Source organism: Lepeophtheirus salmonis, chromosome 9, assembly GCF_016086655.4.
Source record: "Lepeophtheirus salmonis chromosome 9, UVic_Lsal_1.4, whole genome shotgun sequence".
Classification (NCBI taxonomy): domain Eukaryota; kingdom Metazoa; phylum Arthropoda; class Copepoda; order Siphonostomatoida; family Caligidae; genus Lepeophtheirus; species Lepeophtheirus salmonis.
Genome location: NC_052139.2, coordinates 3,672,221 through 3,693,230, shown reverse-complemented (window position 1 = coordinate 3,693,230; position 21,010 = coordinate 3,672,221). Strand labels below are relative to the sequence as shown.

The 21,010-nt window shown below is 32.3% G+C and overlaps 1 protein-coding gene and 1 long non-coding RNA gene across 14 annotated transcripts in view; both read left to right on the top strand.

The window, feature by feature from the left end:
* The window catches only part of GramD1B (GRAM domain containing 1B), a 63,993-nt gene that overhangs the window by 6,198 nt on the left and 36,785 nt on the right, over positions 1-21,010 (top strand). For all 13 annotated transcript variants that reach the window (XM_040719837.2, XM_040719838.2, XM_071890999.1 and 10 more), the window contains one exon: positions 445-639. In XM_040719837.2, the coding sequence (XP_040575771.1) occupies positions 445-639 (195 nt within the window). The remainder of the gene's footprint in view (positions 1-444; positions 640-21,010) is intronic.
* LOC121124657 (uncharacterized) lies at positions 5,180-6,051 on the top strand. Its single transcript, XR_005866362.2, has 2 exons — positions 5,180-5,317; positions 5,392-6,051. It is a non-coding gene; the product is annotated as an uncharacterized lncRNA (long non-coding RNA).

Below are 21,010 nucleotides of genomic sequence, written 5' to 3'. Positions count from 1 at the left end.
TATAATATTGAGACTGAATCTTTACCGTATATTGAAGTAGGGATAATTTCATTTACGAAGATTTTTTGATTAATTATATAATATGTGTTTATTTACTAGCGATCAAATCCCCCTTGGTGGTTGAAATAAATATATATTATTCTGATTTGAATCTTTTACTTACCAATGCCTATATATTTAGTTTAATTAAAATGAGTGAAGATAAAATGCTCTTGGCGCTAAGGAAGTATAAAATAGATAGAATATTTTTTTAACTTATCTGCTTTAATGCAAAAAAAGAATAGCCACTCTGGCCTTCTTATTTATGAATAATCTCTCAAAAGTACATTCATACATATTTACACACCAAATCTCTAAGAATTATTTGTTCTTTAATGTAAATATGCAATCATGTTAATGCATTTCATATTTAATAAAATACTACTTTTTTCTTATGTCAACTAGGAGATTTCTAATTCAGAGATTTGGCAGCTTGTTCATTCCGAGTATGGTGAAGAACTTGGACTCACATCTGAAGATGAAATGGATTACGTTTGTCCTTGGAATATAGAAACCCAGTCAGTTTATAGTAGTTCTAAAGACAATGACGAAAGTTCATCCTATAAAAAGTCTTCCAGTTGTAATAAAATTATGAATGAGGTAAGGACCTTTATTTAGCATTGATTCTTAAATCATTATCAATTCGGATCAATACATTGTTTATAGCTATGAATCAGGGTTATCATTTGTTATTCATAGATTTTTGTGAGCCATTTGTTTAAAAATTAGCTTTTTGTCGTTAAAAATTAGATTAATAGCTCTCACAAATATACTAATAAATCAATGTAATTGTTCATATTTGAAAAATACTGTCTGAAAATATTCAATATATATATATATTGTAAAATATACTTTAAAAAATACCTAAATTCAAAACTTTAATTACTGATATCTCAAAATAGTATTATTGTATATTTTTATACTTTTCTCATGACCCACGAAACAAATAATATGTTATTATTGTGGTCCCTTCTTGCCTTTGTTTTGATATCATTATTTGACAGACTGATTGTATTTTGGGTCATTCTTCGTCTATGATCTTAATCAGAGAATCAATCATATCTGAGATCTTTTTTATAAATTACAATCAATTAAAAAAGATAAAAAAATATGTTGTCTAAAAGGCATTGATTGTGTCAAACTTTGTGATGTTTAATAAATAAAAAAGTTGAAATAATTAGGATGACATCTTTTTATTTATTTCTCAATAATATATTAAATTAATAATTTGTCATCGCCGTCCAAAAAAAAAAAAAAAAAAAAAAAAATTGCAAAACATGGTGTCAAAAAACTATTGTCAAATCTTAAAATATTTCATTAAAAAATGTCAAATTTAGTTTTTTAATAAAATCCTTAAAATGCTTGTTTCTGAGCAAGTCAAGCCTTCATCCCTTATAGGAAAATCTTAGTAATGGTTATTTAATATTTGTAACTGGTTAAAATTTAATTTAATTGTACTAATTAATTAGTATAGTAAAATTTTGAAACTTGTCTATTTCAAAAACGTTTAATTCCATCATTCTTTGATAGAACAGTAAAGAAAAGCAACATATGAATGTATGTATAAATACACTTCTTCTTCTGATATTAGTGTTGGGACTCGGTCCGAGACTAAATTTTTTTTTTGGTTCGTAGAGTGTAACAGCGGTACTTTAATAGTAACAGTCAAGAAAGGCGATATATAGCTACTCTTTGGAACAGTTATTCTCTTTGACATCACTATTAAAAAGCATGTTGGAAGTCGACAAAGCGTTATGGTATAACCTTATATTTCTATTAACCTTGGGGCAGATCTACAATTTATCGGATGCAGATCAGACGTTGACGGGTTCGACGTAAATATTTGTCTAAACATCAGGGACTCGAACTTTTGAGTCTGGATCTGACACCAAATTTTGACAGATATTTGTCTCCTATTTTAGGAGTATTTTACCCGAATTTCGGTTCTTCATCAAATAGGTTCGGGACATTTTTACTTATTACTTATTTCGAAACAATGAATAACTCAATCTTGTTACTATTAAAACATAATTATTATAACTATTGTTATAATATTATTGGACACGTCTTTACCTATACCGTATCTCGCAACCTCTCATTCATAAGAGAAGCTGAAAAAAGTCTTAAATCCGTTAGTTGAAAGCCAATTCCTCCAACTATGGAATTATGACTAATTAATTCATAGTTGGTAATTTTTCACAGCATCATTCCAACCAATTAATATTTAGACCAATGATTAGAGAAAATGAAGAAGAAACACCGGCAGGCTAATACAAAAATATACAGTCCATTTTGATGTTTTTTGCTTCTTTTCTTTTAATTAGGCATGCGAACGGAACGCAAAATTGAACGGTATAGTTTCCACTAATTTGAGTTTTTAATAGTGATATCGCTGCTAGTTATTTTCATCGAAGAGAGCTGAATAAAAATAGTAATTGAGAATTATGATTTTTCCTCTTCCATGAAATAGGGGTGTGGCTCTATGGAGTTGGGATGCGGCTCCCTCACTTTTCGTTTTATTATGAGCAGGTTTGTACCTAAAGCGGCCTTAGCGATTCCAAATTATGGAACCGCTAGAATTGAATCCGATGCAATAGTACCAAGGCACCAATTATATTTTTTGTCAGTCTAGATTCTCAATCACCCATTATCCAATTCCAACTAAGAATTATTCACTTGTAAATCTACATTTCTTATCAATCACACGAGGAAAAATAATTTATTTAATTCTCACATATAATTGTTTCCTGTTGCCATGTATTGATAACGACAAAATAAAGATGTAAACGCCAATTTTGGAGCAAATTTGTACTGAAAAAAAAAAAGAATACATTTTTATCATAATTAATCATACTAATTTTTATCCATCATATTAATAAAGATACGAAGAAAAGAAAAATTCATTAGATATTGGTAGATAGCTGTTCATATTGTTTGTTCTTGAAATTTTATAGCCGAGCCCGTTGAAATAGAATCGATAAATTTGGAATATTCTCAACATTAAAGAAATACAAGGTTAGGTCGTCATTTATTCGGGCTTCACCGAATTTTTAATTTGATGTACCGTCCAGACTTATGGGCAAGGCGGATAGATTTTGACGTCATAGAGAATAACAACGGTATATTAATTAAATTACTAATAGTAATAGTATATACTCTTTGACGGCACTATTTTAAAAGCGTGTTGAAAGTCAAACATCGGTGGGAAAAGTGTTATGGTATAATCTTGTATTTCTATTAACCTTGGAATATTCTCAGAGGATAATTTACATATTTATATCAGAGGAATAACGTTTTTTATGATTGCCATAGACATTTCTGACAAAAATAGCTTTGGCGCCCTTGATACACATGAAATTGTTCTTGATTTTCTACGTTCAATCTATTCAGCAATCTCATTTGGAGTATCCGGTTTGTTTATGCCTCAAAAACTGTACAGCTTCATTTAAGGTATACACAATAGTGTGTGTAAACCAGAAGCCTAGTACTACCTTATGATTGGAACGCTGAACGAATTAAAAAATGAACGGAACACCAAAACAGGGGAACGCTAACAAGCCTTCTTATAATCAATGTACTGAACATTAATTGGTTGAATTAGAATAAGTTTATTTTAAGCTTTTGATAATTCTCAACAACTATTGAATAATATTTCCATTTTTGGGAAGAGTTTTCTTACTTCCAACTGATTTTGGGGTTTTTTTCGCTTTCTTTTCGAAGGAAAGGTATAGTAACACAATAAAAGTAATTGTGAGCGGTGCAACTAATTATGAATATATCGCTCCAAGCAATAGTCTCGATAAATAGAGATGCGACTTTCAATTTTATCTTTTTTAAAGCTTTGATTAAGTACAACCATAACCTTTTTAAGACTAAAAAATCCCTCAGATCTTTTTTAAGATACGTAAAAAGTGCGAGTACCCGGCTTACCCGAAGCTGGTTTGGGTCTCGGATCTTTTGGGATAATACAAGTTTATTTATACCGTACTCGAGTACTTGGGACCGGGTTCCATAAGTTAACCCGTCCTATTTCTACTTGGAGGTAAAATTTCAACTTTGGAATTGATGATCATTTTGATTTCATGCAATATTTTGAATTCGATACTCCCACATTTTATTAAAGAAAATATTTGGCTTATGCAATTCACTCATTGAAATGATTTTACTTTTTTAAATTTTTCATGCTAAATTACTTTTACTTTTTCTTTAGCCTTGATAAAATAAATGGATACTTAAGTGTATTTAATGTTTTTTTAAATAGAAAAAAAACAAATCATGTTTGACTTATTCGCCAATTAGTAAGTTTTTAAATCACGTTTTTAGACTTATTTACAGACAACAATTCATTAGTGTTGTTTTTTTTAAAAACATCTTGGGATTATTTGAATTCATAATTACTCTGGGAGGAAGAAAACTAATTATGCTTCCTGTTTTCTTCTTTTTTAAAGCTCTAATTATTTTCCATATCGTGTAACAAGCTGTAGTAGGATTTAAAAGTAGATCCTAAAAAATAAAAAAAGCTTCATTTCTATTGCGTCCTTATTTTTTAATTTCATGTACACCTATTGGACTATTGTTGGTGTGTTGTCACGGGGAGGGGGATGGGTCACCCATGGAATATTAGTGAAATAAAAAATGGGAATGTTTAGGATTATTTATGAAGTAATTTAAAAAAAAAATTAATAAGTTCTTTTAAAGAAATACATTTAAAAAAATGACTTATATAGGTAGATTACTACATATATCGTGCGTATACACGTCTAGGTGTAGATATAAAAATGATATTGGGGAAGAGTTGCTCTCACAAAAATACCATTATACAGATCGTCAGTGTTGCTTTTTGTCTTTGATGAGGACACCTTCTAGTGATAAATTGATACTTATCTCATGAAGAATGAAAGCATAATGGCAACAGCTTAAGAAGATAATAAAAAAATCATTCTTTAGATTGTTTACTAGAATAAAATATTGCAAGAGTTAAGGTTTTCTATATAATGGAACGTGTCTCACAAAGATCGGGTTCTGTGCACCGTTTTTGAAAGTAGAGGTCAATAAATAGTAATGTAAATCGTGTGTATTTTTTAGTTGGTCTGGTTTTTTTTTAATAGGTAATCTAAAAAATGAAATTTATTTTCCTTAGGTGTTGTCATTATTATTTAATTCCTGATTATTGAACTTCCTTTCCTTTCCTACTACATTACCGGGTACGGCTAAAAGTTCTTAACACTTTCAATCTAGAAATTTATGAAGGTGCATTTCAGCAATCAGTTGTAATGGGGTATGTCAATGAAATAAAAATAACTAATCTGATGCCTTGGCTACCCTAATCATAGATGTAGCTCCCCTTGGCAGCAATGATGGCTTCCAGGCGACCCGGAAGGCCTTGCACCCATTGTGGATGTAGTCCTCGGACATGGGATCCCAGTACTGGTTGACTGTGTCCTTGAGATTGTTGATATTTGGGTGACGCAAAGTGCATGCCATGGACTCAACGTGCACCCAAAAAGTGAAGTCCAATTGGTGTGCATCTGGTGAGAAGGGGTGCAAAATTTTCTTTGGCCAGAAAGACAAGTTGTCCTCCAACAACTTCTGGGCTTTTTTGGATGCACCATCCTGCTGGAACACTACGTTCATATCCGGGTATTTGGTCTGGACCCATGGTAACATGGCAATCTCTGTTGGTTTCTGGCCAGTGTCCAAAAGTGTACGGACTTAAATTCTTTTGTGTCGTTCAGAGTGCATTTTCTCAACTTCTAAGACATTTGAGAAGATAAAGTGTTTTTTTTTTTTTGAGTATTTGACCGGAACCATTTTAGTGCATTCAATAATTAATGTAGCAAAAACGAAGTGTAAATACTTTTTCGACGCACCCGGTATTTGAATGACTCCAATTTGGCTCTCATCCAACGAAATAGACTTAACATCTAAGATTCAGTGCTTTAACTGTGCAATTTGATTTGGATTGTGTAATAAAGTTTACATTGAAAGAATAAATAATTATTTTTAAACTAAGAGATGGCACAGCTACTAAAAATATGATGCAAAAGCAAAATGTTAATATTTTTTCGCTGCACCCGGTATATTATACTCAAAACCTGATTAAATATTCGTGTGTGCTCATAACAGACGGAAAGTCACCTTGAGGATTTGTTTCGGAGTTATAAATGTAAGTCGTTGTTGTTCTCAGAGTATAATTGAGGATCAACATCTGAGTAATTCTGGCCAATGTTCTACTTGATTTCCTCTTCCATCGCCACACCTGATATATATTGATCTAATGGAACTTCATGACAGCTAAGCAGCTCTCCTCCAAGGCATTCTTCAAGTTGTCCCGGTTACTATGTTGATTTTCATTTTTTACAAATATTTCCACTCACTACAAATAGCTATATTTGTAAAAATAAGAGTTTTATGCTGCAAATTGTTGGGTGGCCATTTTAACCGTCCTCTTTTTACATTATGTCCTGTGCGTCTGGGAGACTTTTCACAAATGCATAAAAATGTCCGGGGGTGGTTAAAGGTGTTAAATATATTTTCAGAATATAAAAATATACCACTTGGTCTTCTTAATTTAATATATAATAGGGATTATTTATCCTTAATTTAATATATAATAGGGATTATTTATCCTTAATTTAATATATAATAGGGAGTATTTATCCTTAATTTAAATTATACTAGAGTAGGTTTTTCGTGCCGTTGCAGACTGGAACAGTAAGAAATTTAAATAATTCTGAACTCTTCTGCTTAATATAAAACACAATAAAAAGACTGTAAAATTTGAAGAAGTATTCTGGCTGGATGTAAGTTATATCTTTACACACTTTTTTTTAAGGAGATTATAAGGTTTAGAGAAGAAAAAAATAATTTTTGTTTGTTTTTGTTTGAATATGAAGCATCTGTAAACTTGTTTTAATTCCCTTACATCTAAATTATTAATTAAATGTTTCGTCATAAACTAATAAATAAACAATTCCCCCCTTCCCCGGAATATTATTGTAATCATAGTTCACGCAACCAAACCAACTTATTTTATTAAATTTTTATGATAAAAAATAAAAAAAGATATTAGCTTTTAAGTAAGTTCCTTCATTTTACTCGATGCTTTTTTTCATTTTTTTATTAATTTCAATAAAGATAAAGGAATAAATTATTTATTTTTGAAATTCTGAAATGTTTGTATCAATTTGTTATTTCCTTTGATTTTCATCTATATAGTTCTTTCATATCGAAATATGGCGCTGCAACATAGTTAAACCCTAAAACATGATTTATAAAAAGCCTGTAAAGGCCAAACCTGTCGAGGTTGTAAGTTTTTATGGTCATTTTTGTGTTTTACGGCTTAGGTAACAGTAGTATGGGTTTTAGTCTCTGGGCAAAATACGTTTTCATGGTGATATTATTTCATTTCTAAGTAGTAAACTTCCTTTATATTCAAAACTTGATTTAACATTCGCTGATGTTCATAAAAGATGGAGAGTAATCTTGAGGATTTGTTGTTGCGGTTATAATTGTCAGTTCTCAGAGTAGAATTGAGTTTCTACATCGGAGTAATTTTTGTCATTGTTCTTATTTATTTTCTTCTTCCTCTCCTCTCTTGTGCCAGCTGATTGACGCTGATCACATCCCAAACATTCTTCAAATTATCAGGATTACCACATTGATTTTCGTTTTTTTCAAACATGCCCATTATACAGACAATTTTCATCATTAAGGATCTGTCACTCAAGTGGGAAACAAGGAAAACAAAAGGACGTCGATGGATTTCCATGTATCTCTATGGATAATAAACAAGAATCAAAATGGAACCTTAAATTTGACTAATTTCAAAATGTTTATCCTCTAACCCCACACTAATTTGGACACATGACTCTAAAAAAAATATGGACACCCCACCTATATAACCATTAGCCACCCCTGTACTCCTCTTCCGTTGTACGCAGGAATGCCACTCAGAATTTTATAATATCCTTAGATTTCCCCGCTAAAAATAGCAATAATCATCTTTGAGATCCTAAGAAAACATTAAAAGTTCACAGAATATCAATTAAATTTGACACTCAACTTGAATCAGTTATATTTATTTTAAATTTTTCTTCACTTTCAATAATATCTGCTGATAAGTATATAATATTTTCCGTATGAGTTTTAAGCCTATCTTTGTATCGTTGATATTGAACATTCCCTTGTTCAAGTTTCGTTATTAAGGCTTTATGCGTACATTTTCAACTGTTCTTTCTAATATATTATTTAGCTTTAGTTAAAATCAAACGAAACCAAGACGAGTTCTGAACGAGTTAAAAACAATAAAATGAGTAGTAAACTCTTAGAGATTGTGATTTAAAAAGTTTATAGATTTAAGTAATATAATCAAATAAAAGTAATTTCAATATTTTGATACTAGTAGTCTCTAATGTAACGTCAATATCCTCAGATCTTGGAAATAAGTCCCAAGAAGTGACATCTCTAGTTATACGCGTGGCTATGGAGTCAGTACATAAAATGCCCGACTCCAACTCAGACTTTAGTATTTTGAATTTCACCGACTCTGACACACAATTTTTTTAAGAATATATTTTACAGCCTATATAAGTTACTATTGGGTATTTTGAGTCTGGAGACTATAAATATATATTTAATTTATAGCTATAGGTAGTTATTAGTTATATGCAGTAATTAATTGTGCCTGGTGTAAAGAAAATATTTGGAATACATATAAGATATTTAACAAGATTAACAACAAATGAAATGGATTAAAAACTATCTATTGCTGATACATTTCTAAGTCTCTGTGCACTTGTGACCGAGGACAAACAATTAAAAACAACCTCTCATTGCAACGTTACACTGATAACATCGACTATTTACCAGGCTAATAGTTTTTGTAGCCGGAGTCTGATTGGATACAAATTTTCCGACTCCTGACTGACCCCATCAAAAAAGGTACTGTCTTCGACAAATCTGCAGCTCTAGTTGTACGGCCCCTGAAAATATATTCATTTTGTAAGGCTCACGGAGGAACCATTTATTATTCATACGTCTCCTTTCCCTCTTAGAGTAGAGACGGTTAATTAAGTTAGAGAAGCTCTTGATTTAAAATGTACATACATTTATTCGTAAATGGTTAATAACTCCTTACCTATGTACAAATCTAGACCTTACATAAATATGCATACAATTATTACTTATTAAAGGGGGTCAAGAGAGATATTGGATACTATCTTCCTTCCTACATATTTGATTACAACAAGTATATTAATTAAAAATACTAATTATGTAACAATTGGGCTGAAAAGTTCCTATGGGGGGTGGGGGAATCGCTCGACCCACTGTTGTGCAACACGAACCAAGAGAGTATCGGGGTCGTATACATCGCAAATCTTCTTGGTTGCTTTGTATGCCTTTTTACCTATCAGGTAGTCAAAATGTAAAATAGGGTGAATATCTTCCTTTGAGACCATTATACTCGACGCACTATCAAAATATCTGTAGTATACACTCACCCCTTTACATCACTTTATCGTATGATCCAATGTGTCCATTATTGAACAAGATATACTTAGTTAAAGAAAAGGACGGTAAATACGAAATTACTTTTTCCCCAACCTAATATATTGATAATATTGAGTGAATATTTAATTGATTATATATTCTTTACTTTTTATTCATTCTGAAAAGGGACCCAATCTTTTAGATGTCTCTTCTTTTTTAATGAATGTGATGGTTTGCCAACGTTAAAATATGTATACTTGTTCGTAGTAGGAATGTGACGGATTGGAATCTGTTTGCGATGTGTCAAAATGGGAACTGTTTTCCGTTAAAAAATATTTCATTTCTACTGAACGTAACATGAAAAAAAAACCCACAATTTCATTTATCTAATCTTTAAATTTATTCATTAGAATTAGGATGCATAGACAATTTCATTAGTTGTTTATTTGGTTGTAACTTCTTCAGTTATAGTCCGAGCTTTAAGAAAATATTGTAATAAAAGTACACTTAAAATAATGATAAAATTTAATTGACAATTCAAATAACTCACCCAATCAACTTAAATGTATAAATATGTGAAGCAAGATTTGTATTTGTGACGTCGTTTCGCTTCTTTTTATATATATATTTGTAACACTTTTATGCGCATAAAAGATGAAATATTTGCTTTTAATAGTTGTTTACCAGAACAGGATTTTTTAAGTTCCAAAGCTGTTGTCATCTATTATTTAATTCTTGAAGACTGAATATCTAATCAATACTTATGCTGCATGTGATCATGAAAGACCCACTCAATAGAAATAAGGGTTTGCTCGGGGCTTAAATGTTTAAGTCTTGCTTGACTCAGAGTAGTAGAATTGAGGATCGAAATATAATTCTAACCTGTATGTCCGTCCTAGCAATATGCACTAGTGGGATTTGTGTTTATTTCAATTCCTCTCTTGCAGCTGATTTATTAAAACGTCATGACAGCTAAGCTGCTCTCTTCCAAAAGATTCTTCTGATTGTCAGAGGGAACTCGTGAATTTTCTGTTTCTTTTATTTTTAAATTCAGGTGGCACGTACGTATATTTTATACAACTCTTATCATAATCAGGGGCACCCGTGGGGGTGGACTTGAGGGAATTTAGCCCCCACCCCCCAAATTAGGGATCTTTTGCTTTTCACTAGAAAATTTGAAATTTAATTGATTTTTTCATATTATTTTCCAAAAAAATATAATTTTCGGTGAATAGCTCTGGATTTTTGAATTTGGAAAAAAAATTACAAATGTTAAATTTTACGGAGAATTTAATTTTTGTTGAACAGCTTTGGATATTTTTTTAATTTTCCCAAAAAATTAAATTTTCTATCAAAAGTTATGTTTTTTTTTATAACTTTATTTATTTAAAGAAGTTAAACACTAATGAATATATTTAATTGAATATTTTAGTTTAAAAATAATTCCCTAAAACAAAGTAAAACATCCTGAAACATTGATATATATGATGTTAGTTATCAAACAGTTTTCTACAAAAAGCTCCTTTTATAAAATTTGACAGTAAATAAATAAACAAAACAAAGCCATAAAATAGCTAATAGTTTCTTAATACAGAATGATACATAATTGATATGTAAGTAAAAGTAATTATTCTGTAGATCCGGAAAAGCTTTTAATATTTTATAATTGTGGTGAATTTTCAAAAAAAAAATCAAAAAATTTAATTTTTGTAATTTTGTTTTAGAATAGCTATAGATTTTAGAAATTTTCTTCGAAAAAATGTAATATTGAAAAATAAAAATTCCAAAAGAATAATTTTTCAAATTTTTAGATTATTTTTTTTTTCAAAAAACCTCCAAAACCAAGCCCCAAAAAAAAAAAAATATATATACAGGGTGTCCACGATAAATTGGAACTACTTTAACCTTCATCCAGATCCATAATGTGGATATTCGGGGCTAAATCGTACTAATATAAAAGTTTGCGTGAACAATACACTATAACTTCCACCATAACTGTTTTGACAAAAAACAATAGTTCTCATGAAACAAGCAAGGAGAGATGCCATCCTCGAATTGGCTCGCGTGGGACACAAGCCCTCTGCTATCTACAAGCTTCTTAACTACGCCAAGACCACGGTGTACCGGGTCTTCAATGCCTGGGAGGTTGAGGGGAAGGTCTGCCACAAGGCCCACAACATAAGACGTGACCGAATCCGCACTCCCCGCTTCCTTGAAGGCCTCTGGAAGTCCATCAAGGCTTCGCCGGGGACTTCCTTGTCCAGGTTGGCCAAGAACCGTGGAGTGAGCAAGCAGCTGGTCTCCAAGACTGTGAATGAGGACCTCAGGTACAGGTCATACCGAATGACCAAACAACATATCCTCACGGCATCCATGAAGGCCACCAGGCTCACCAACGGTAAGTGTCTCCTCAATGACCTGAAGAGCCATGGGGGAAGAATCATCTTCTTCTCCGACGAGAAGAACTGGACTGTCGACAGAAGTTACAACGTCCAGAATGACAGGTGGCTTGTTAAGAAGAGAGAAGAGGTCCCTGCAGTCTTCACCACAAAGTTCCCGGCCTCCGTGATGACCCTGGGTGTCATCTGTACACCGGAGAGGTGATGCCTCCTTTCTTCTTCAATCCCAAGGAAAGGGTTAACGCGATAAGGTACTGCGAAGTCATGGAGGAGTTCGTCATCCCATGGATGAAGGATACGGCCGCTGGGAGGGAGTTCATATTCCTACAAGACTCAAGACTCGTCATGAGGGCCACTAACCTCTTCAACTCCCACGACATCACTTTCTGGGATCGTAACACCTGGCCCTCCAACTTACCCGACCTCAATCTGTGTGATTACTACTTGTAGGGGTAGTTAGAGAGGGAGGTGTGCAAGGTCAGCCACAAGAGCATCGCGGCCCTAAAGGGCTCCATTACGAGGGAGTGGAATGCTGTCCATTCCGCAGAAGTTATCAGGGCATGCAAATCCTTTAGGGGCAGGATGGAGAAGATGGTGGCTACTGAGGGAGGACATGTTGAATAAATTTATTGTTTAATATCATGGCTAACTTTTTCATATTAACAAATACACTCCAAATTCCATTTTTATCAAGCAGGTTGAATTTTAAGATAGTTCCAATTTATCGTGGACACCCTGTATATATCTATATCTATACATCTAATCATGCGAACGCTCCTGATAATACTTTGTTAATAAATGTATTATACGTACGGTGTTATCCTATCACTAACATAAAGTAATTAGGTTTATTTTGAGTAATGTCACTTATTCGTGTGTAAATGTTGATTGTTGCTTGAACTTCAACTACCTCTTATTAAGCTTTAAACAATCCCCTACTATTGATTAAATGAATACATGTCCAATAATTAGGAAGAATTGGGTTACAATTAACTCATTGTATCCCCTTTTTCTTCATCTTTTGTTACAGACTGCGAATTACAGTTAATATAACATTGTGTATCTTATTTTTGTAATATTCTTTCAAAGGTTATACGAAGTTAGAGGTGTGAAAGAGGTCAAAGTCCATATGAGTGTAAAAACAACGCCTTGGAGAAAGTTGTCAAAAATTGTAAGAGACAGAGACAACTATAGAGTTCTCATTGTCTGCTAATGCGCTAGAATGTTCAAAATAGGAAGGAATTATAAATAATATCACTGCCAAGGTTAATAGAAAAATAAGGTTATATCATAACGCTTTTGTGACGGATATTTGACTTCCACCACGCTTTTTAATAGCGAAGTCAAGGAGTATGACTATTACCAGGAGTAGCTATATATTGCCTTCCTCTACTGCTACTGTTAAAGTACCGCTGTTATACGCTATGACGTCAAAATCTGTTCGTCTTGCCAACAGTCTATACGGTACATCAAATTGAAAATTCTAGCCAGCCCGATTATATAATAACATAACCTTATATTTCTTTTAACCTTCGAGCACTGTAATCTTTCAAACTACCACGCCGTACTTTTTATAAAAAGGCTTGCCCGTATTTCGGCCTTTAACTCCCTTAGTAATCATTATAGCATTTAAAAAATATTGAATAAACGTAAACGCAAAATAATGTTAAATTTCAGTAGGCAATCTGCAGCATAACTCACTTAAAAATCAAACGTCATAATTCTGTAAGATATAATTTATATTCATGACGTCAGATTACTTTTTTTTTCATATCGGTAAAGCATTTTTTTTTTACAATTCTTTGCATAAAACTGTGTCTAAAAAGATATTGTGAGTTGTTTTATGTTGTAAATTAAACATAAGAAAAACAAAATAACAAAACTCCACTGATATTTTTATTAGGAGTAAGCGTGTACCATTATCCATTATTTTTTTTTTTTTGCAGCTCTATTGTTTATTCAAAATTATTATGACCATTATACGGGGATCATGCATGTCTCCAACGAAAGTGTAGAGATTATTCAATCGTGTCACTAGGGTAAAAATGTGGTATACGTCAGAGAGTTGGACTTAATGTTGTAAAAAAAATGACAGTGGTTGTTGTGAATATTAAAAAAAATTAAATTATGTTGTAAAAATTGTGAATACTTAATAACTGAAAAAAAAAAAATCTATTTTTATAAATACGAAGTGATTGAAATGTTTTGTCCATCCCGTAAATATGTCTTAATGTTGTAAAGAGAAGTTTATATATATACATATATATATATGTTCTTTTTTGCATAACATTAATTTCAAAAGTTTGTTCAAAAGAAACCGTGATATTGACATTTCTAGTTAATATAAACATGTAACGTAATTCCATTTCTCTCCTTATTTTTTCACCATCAAAGAGTTGAATGAATAGTTACGAGTATGAAATGAAAGAAGGAATTAAAGTTATTTTAATTTCGTAAGACATTCATTAAACGACTGTTATAATTCTATTTTCTCTTTTATTTCATAGAAATTCTATTGATAGAACAATAGAAAATATAGCCTTAAGTTGGTCTAAAAAAAGAAAAAGAAAAGTGTACGCTTGCCAAGTATATAGTAATTCCCTAAATAATAGTTAGTGATGCTAATCGGCTGCATTTTTTAGCTTGCTCTTTTTTGGAAAGTTGGCAACTGAAAGAGTGAATTTACTTCTCTTAAGCTGTTATCATTTTTATTTACTTCATGAGGATTGAACTTTCTTCACTACGGGTGTGGCGAAATGCACTATGAACGTGACCAAGGAATTTCAGTCAACGCACTTTCGGACGCTGGCAAGAAACCAACGGAGATTGCAGCCCAGAAGTGGTTGGAGGACAAAGGAAATGTGGCTCTCCTACTCACCAGCCCATTGGAGTTCACTTTTTAGGTGATTTTGAGTCCAAGTCTGCACCGTCCGTCACACAAATATCAATAACCCCATGGACACTGTCAACCAGCACTGGAATGCAATGTATGAGGACCCCATCTTCAATGGGTGCAATGCATTCTGTGGGCGCCTGGAAGCCATCATGTGTACCAAGGGTTGCTAAAAAACATATTCATAAAGTTCTGGATTAAAATTGTAAAGATTTTTTCGCCGAACCCTGCATACACGCTATCATTGATATATACGAAACTGGATTAATCATATTTGTTTGCAAATTGTAGACGTAGAGTAATCTAGAGGAGAGTTTCGTAGATGTAATTATAAGTCATTGTTTGACTCAGTTTAGAATTGAGGATTGACATCGTTGTAATTTTTGCCTATTTCCTTATTGATTGCCTTCTACCCACGGCACAGCTCCTTATAGCTGGTCTAAGGGTACGTCATGACAACTAAGCTACTCTCCTCCAAAACATTCTTCAAATTGTCAATGTTACCATGTTGATTTTTTTAACGTGTCAAAAATGCTACCGATTTGCATTACTAGTAGTATTAAAACTCTGCGAATTTTTATTATTTTTGTCTCTACCGAGAAAAAGTCAACTTAGTCTGACATATTTGTCTCCTTTTTCAAAAAACAGAACAAAAATAAACACTTCATTTTATTGTGGGATTGATTTTTAGTGCAAGGCTGCTCCAGACTCAAAATTTACCTGATTTGATAGTAAAAATTATAACGGTCTTAGACCGGTTTAAGATTTCTAGGCCCAACCCCAATACCATTATCTAGAAGTAGATAAGTATTAAGATATTTCATATTACTTAACCACATTATATAATGTATTTTAATGCAATCCTATCACTTGTTCTGTTGATAAACATTTATATTTGTATATACAGGGCTATTCATAAGTTTTAAAACTATTATTTTACAATATAATGAATGGGATAAAATTATATAAGTTGATATAAAAAACAATCCATTATTTTTAATGGATTTAAAAAAAAAAATCAATACTGTTTATCTCTGTGGCTATCAAAACAGTTCTTACTAGTGATGGGGAGGTTAATTGGAATCAGCATGTTTAATCTGCAATACTGATTCTTATGTATTACCACTAGTATTTAACTATTTATTACTTTTCTAAGTTATGAAATAAAATTACTAAATATATAAAAAACGACTATGTGAATTTGTTACATGAGTTTTAAATATTGTAATAAAATAATTTATGATAAAAAATGCTCTAAAACTGAGAAGAAACAAATGTTAGGGGAATAAGTTTTGTGGATTTATCTTAGGAAAGTCCACCTTTGCAAAATCTGTCTTCGGAAAGTTTGTTGTGGGATTACTCGCCCGGGAAAATTTGCTTTGGAAAAAAGATCGCCGGACATAGGAATGACCTTACTTTATTTAATGTAAATATTATTGATAAAGGAAGGCAATTTATTTGATCAATTGTAATTCTTAGAAATTTATAGCAAAATGATATTTTTTTAACTATTATTTCAAATATTAAAGCATCGGGATTGGGATTTTTTTGAAATCGTTCCTTCACTTGTGCTTACACAGGGGCTGGATTCGACGATTTCCATTATTTCCCCCATATTTTTGATGATTGCCCTTGCGTCTTTGACTTCAAAATTTACCGAAATTGAATCGAAAAAACCAAAAATGGACGTGACTGGCTCTTATAATATCAGGACCATAAACACTTCACATTTTCAGCCGCCCGGCTTGCATTTTTGCCTCGTTTCTAAGAAAAAAAATGTAAAATACAGCGTATTTTCTCTTTGCTGATGTTCATCCTTGGTGTGCAGTCGAAAATATCGTAGTCAAATCATTACAAAACCATCTTAAAAGTTTTTTCAGCATCAAATAATACCTTTCTAACGCCATCCAGCGTAACTTATACAACACAAAGTACAGATTGATAATGCCATCTATTCGATAAATAATGGATTATTTATTTACTACCCCCTCCCCCTATTTAGAAAACAATAAAAACTTTATATCTGAGTTTATTTTTGATACACTATTTATTCAATAAACAAGAGTAGAAGAGTTGCATGCTCTACGTATGTAGTTTTCCAAAAGTTCCAGCCATAATTCTTCGATGAAATTGCAGATTGATACCCAATTCTGATAGGAATGAGTCATAACTTTTGACATGAATCGACTTAGCTCAATGGACAACTCTTCTGTGTACGTAGGCTCACTTCCTGGTCATTCCTAGAGAAGGAAATATACTTAATGAATTTGGACTTCAGAGACAATTCTAAAGTCAGATGGAGTAATTTCTATACTAAGTATAATGTTTACTTATACTAAATCAATGCAAATCCATGTGACCAATTAAAAGAACAGCAACAACAAAAATATTTAAGTCTTAATATACCTATAAAAATAATGAGAGAGAGTTGACTCAAAGGAGACCATATATATTTTTCTCAAAATTGAATTATTTCTTTTAGCCATTCCTGAGATTTTTATCTTCATCTTCCTGGAAACGGTTTTACTGTTTTCTCAGGAATGTTCATTAAACCAAAGAAGGACGACAACAGGCTCCAAAAATTGGGAGATATATTCTTCCTGCTGTATACGAAATCCCTCTGGTTGAAAAACCAAAGGAAACTTATTTCAGAGCGTGAAACTCCTGTCCAGACCATCAAAAATCCACTGTTAACTCAACAAGGGATCACTTTTTCCATTCAAATAGATTTGTTGGGAAGTTTAACTGCTCAAATTTAATCATTTTAGCAGTTAAATTTTTTATTAATATCCCATTTTTTCAGTCAGAAAAGACAATGCAGAGCTTCCGCGTGTACAAGTTTCCAAAAATTTCTCTGACTTTTACATTATTTTCGCTCGTATAGTCTCTGTAAGTTACTGACCCTAACGTAGTTTAAAACGTTTCTAGATCAACCTTTGCATTGATGGTGGTCAAATTGCGGTTTCTGACGCCATTTTCGACGTCTATCGTTTAAGGTTAAGATACATTTTTCATGGAACCTTTTCGATGTTCCTCCGGATCCTTACTGACCTTGGCCGGCTACTTCTTGGTGTTTTATCGCAGCTACCATTCTTACAAAGACTTTGGTTCGTATATTCAGTGGTATTCAGTCTTATGGAGTAACCTAGGGTCTGATGAATTTACGATGGAGTTGTTCCTTCATTGTTAAGAGCTTCAATCCCCTTTCTAAATGGATGACTGAATGTAGGAGTCTTTAGTTCATCCTTTTTCATATATTTTATCGGACTTGATCTGGAATTGAGTTAAGCCCTTCATAATGCAAATTGACTTATTAAGGCCTGAAAAATTTCGTGCGAATTATGGAACCTTAAAATTGATTAAACCCCCTGTATATTATTTGCATTATATATTAGGTAAGGTATATATTTTATGTACATAGAAATATCTTGTTTGCATTCTACTTAAAAATAAATGTAATTTTCTCTTAGCATATACCCACAAAAGCAATTGTGTATTTTATTTGACCCACTTCAATTTATAGTAACTTGATTATTTCTCAAATATGCGGGGAAATTGAATATTTTTTTCCTTAATATATTTTTATATAAAATATTGCTATTCTTAACATATGGATGTAATCATATCTAATGTTACACCTAGTGTTGTTCCAATCCTTATTAACGACTGAAGATTGCATTCAGGTTCAGTTCAGTCCTGTATATTGGTCTTAAAACTTAATTAGTTCGGTCCTTGATGAAAGCAATCAACTTTTTTTTCTCCATCAGTTCTATTACTGACGGTGATAAGGTCCAGTCTCAAGGACTGATCCTAAAGCGGGACTGGACCGAATAAATAATTCAACAGAATAAGAAAAATGAGTTTTTTATGCTATTATAACTTTTGTCATCATACAATTACATTCATGACATATTTCGCTTATAAATACTCAACAGATTCTATAATGGTTTGATTGACTTCTAAAAATGTAGGACGCATGTTATAACCAGGAATGTGACTTGTGTAAATTGAAGTGAACGGCCGGAACAAATGTCATATAAAATATGGTAACTTTGAGAGAGGACATATTTGCTGACAAGGGATCACATGGAAAACTCCTCAAGGGACAAAAATTCCAAAATTGAGATGTTTTTAAGCTGTTTGATCGGCATTGCATGAACATATGATTAAAAAAGTCCATACTTTTATTATTTTCTAATTATAAATTATTAACAAAAAGTTTTGATTAGGTCATTTATTATTATTTAAAGATGTCATACGTAGTGAATGGTGGTGCTATATAGTAAAATATAATATGGCCCAGATACAGTAGGCAGAACCAAATTAAAACGATAATAATAATCGATAAATGATCTATGGTACCAGAAGTCCTCACTTAGCAAAGATGTGCTAAATTGTATAAATTATAACAACTGTGAAAATTGGTTGTCCGAGTTTTTGGCCAATAGGGACAAGGGCTTCTACGAAAAGGGCATTACAAAGTTGGATTCTCGCTGGTAACAAGTTATCAAACAGAACAGGGCAAACTTGGGTTAAATTGAATGATTGTGACACTTCTTATAAAACATTGAAATAAAGCAAAAAATACATAATATTTGCTTATATCTGGAATGTGTTGAATATATTTTTGAATATTTTTTCATCTTCCATTAATTTAAAAAAAAAATCACTTAAACTTCCTCCAAATCCTTCATACGAATCTACATTTTTTCCTCGTTACGTCTCGTATATCTAAACTTTCGTCCGGGTTGGTGGCTCTGGTACTATGGGCTGAGTGATAAAGTACCTTTGTAAATGATCATAAAACATAAAAGTCAAGAAATAATTGACAGCTTAATGGAAAGTTGTGAAAGTAGAATTAGTTGTAGGATCTCTTTTACTTTCTAAGTGGACTCTAAGAAAATACATTTCTGACTTTTGTTCCTGGAATCCAATTATTGGAATTTCAATATACGCTTAAGGGTAGTCAATTAGTAGCACTTCTCTCCTTCTCTATATTGACATCTATAACAAAAAAGATAATAATGTTTTCTAAACTTCATATAGTATATATATATATATATATATATATCCTTGGGCGTATTAGTGAAATAACCAAATTCATCGAGCGTATTTACTGAAAATTTTGATTTTGTTTTCTTTAATTATACTCATATTAAACGGCTTCATTTATAAGCGTGTATAAAGTATATATATATTATTGCGTATGGACAACCCGTTCGGGAGAAATTATTTTTGTCTGCTCAATGTGTGTAAGTTCGATGGCCGGTCGATCCTAGAGAAGAAAATATAATTCATAAATATGGACTTCAAAGCCAATTTAATATATATATTACATAGCTTTAAAAATTGAGGCATGCCGTAGTAGAAAGGTAGAAAGCATCAAACATGAATATAAAATGTCTTAATTTCCCAGCAATTCACTTGTAAGAATACTCAGTATTGCTTGGAGTTATTAGGTGTCGACAAAAGAAAGGCAGAATTTACTGAATTCATTTAGAAATATACAGGGTGCACAAGCTATCTATTCCGCGAAAAGAATTTTTTTAGACACTATTTTTTCTCCAAACAGTCTTCAGATCAAAAAAATAAAAACAGATTCTGAAAGCTTGATGGTTTTTGATTTATTTTGTACAATTTAATCACCTCCAGTATCAATTACTCTCTCTATACAAGGCCGAAAGTGCGATCAGGTCTTCTCCACTTGGTTCCTTGGCAAATCATGGAATTCCTTCTTGATACCACTTATAAGTTTAGCTTTGGTGTTGGAGGGGATTTGGTTGGTTGTCGCTCGATCAAGCCATACACAAAAAATCCATCGGATTCAGATCTATTGAGTTTGGAGGCTAAAAGTTTGGCAAGATGAAGTCTACAAAATTGTAGGACACAGTCACTTCGACCTCAGTCCACATTGCTGTTGCCTCAAAATTACCTTTACAGGCCTTAAATTCCCTCCTAACTTTGCAGATGAACGTCTCACTGATTCCCAGAGTTCAAACATTTTTTATGATGTCTTGCCCGCCCCGGATTCACAGGATGGCTTCGTCCCTTTTCCAAATAATTTGGGAAACTAATTTTTGTCAGACTGGTGCAAGTTTGAACAAGCTGTCTTACAAAAAAATATCAACTGCATAAGTGAACAACCTGTACATATTCATTAAACTTAGGGGAGAAAAATCTAGGATGA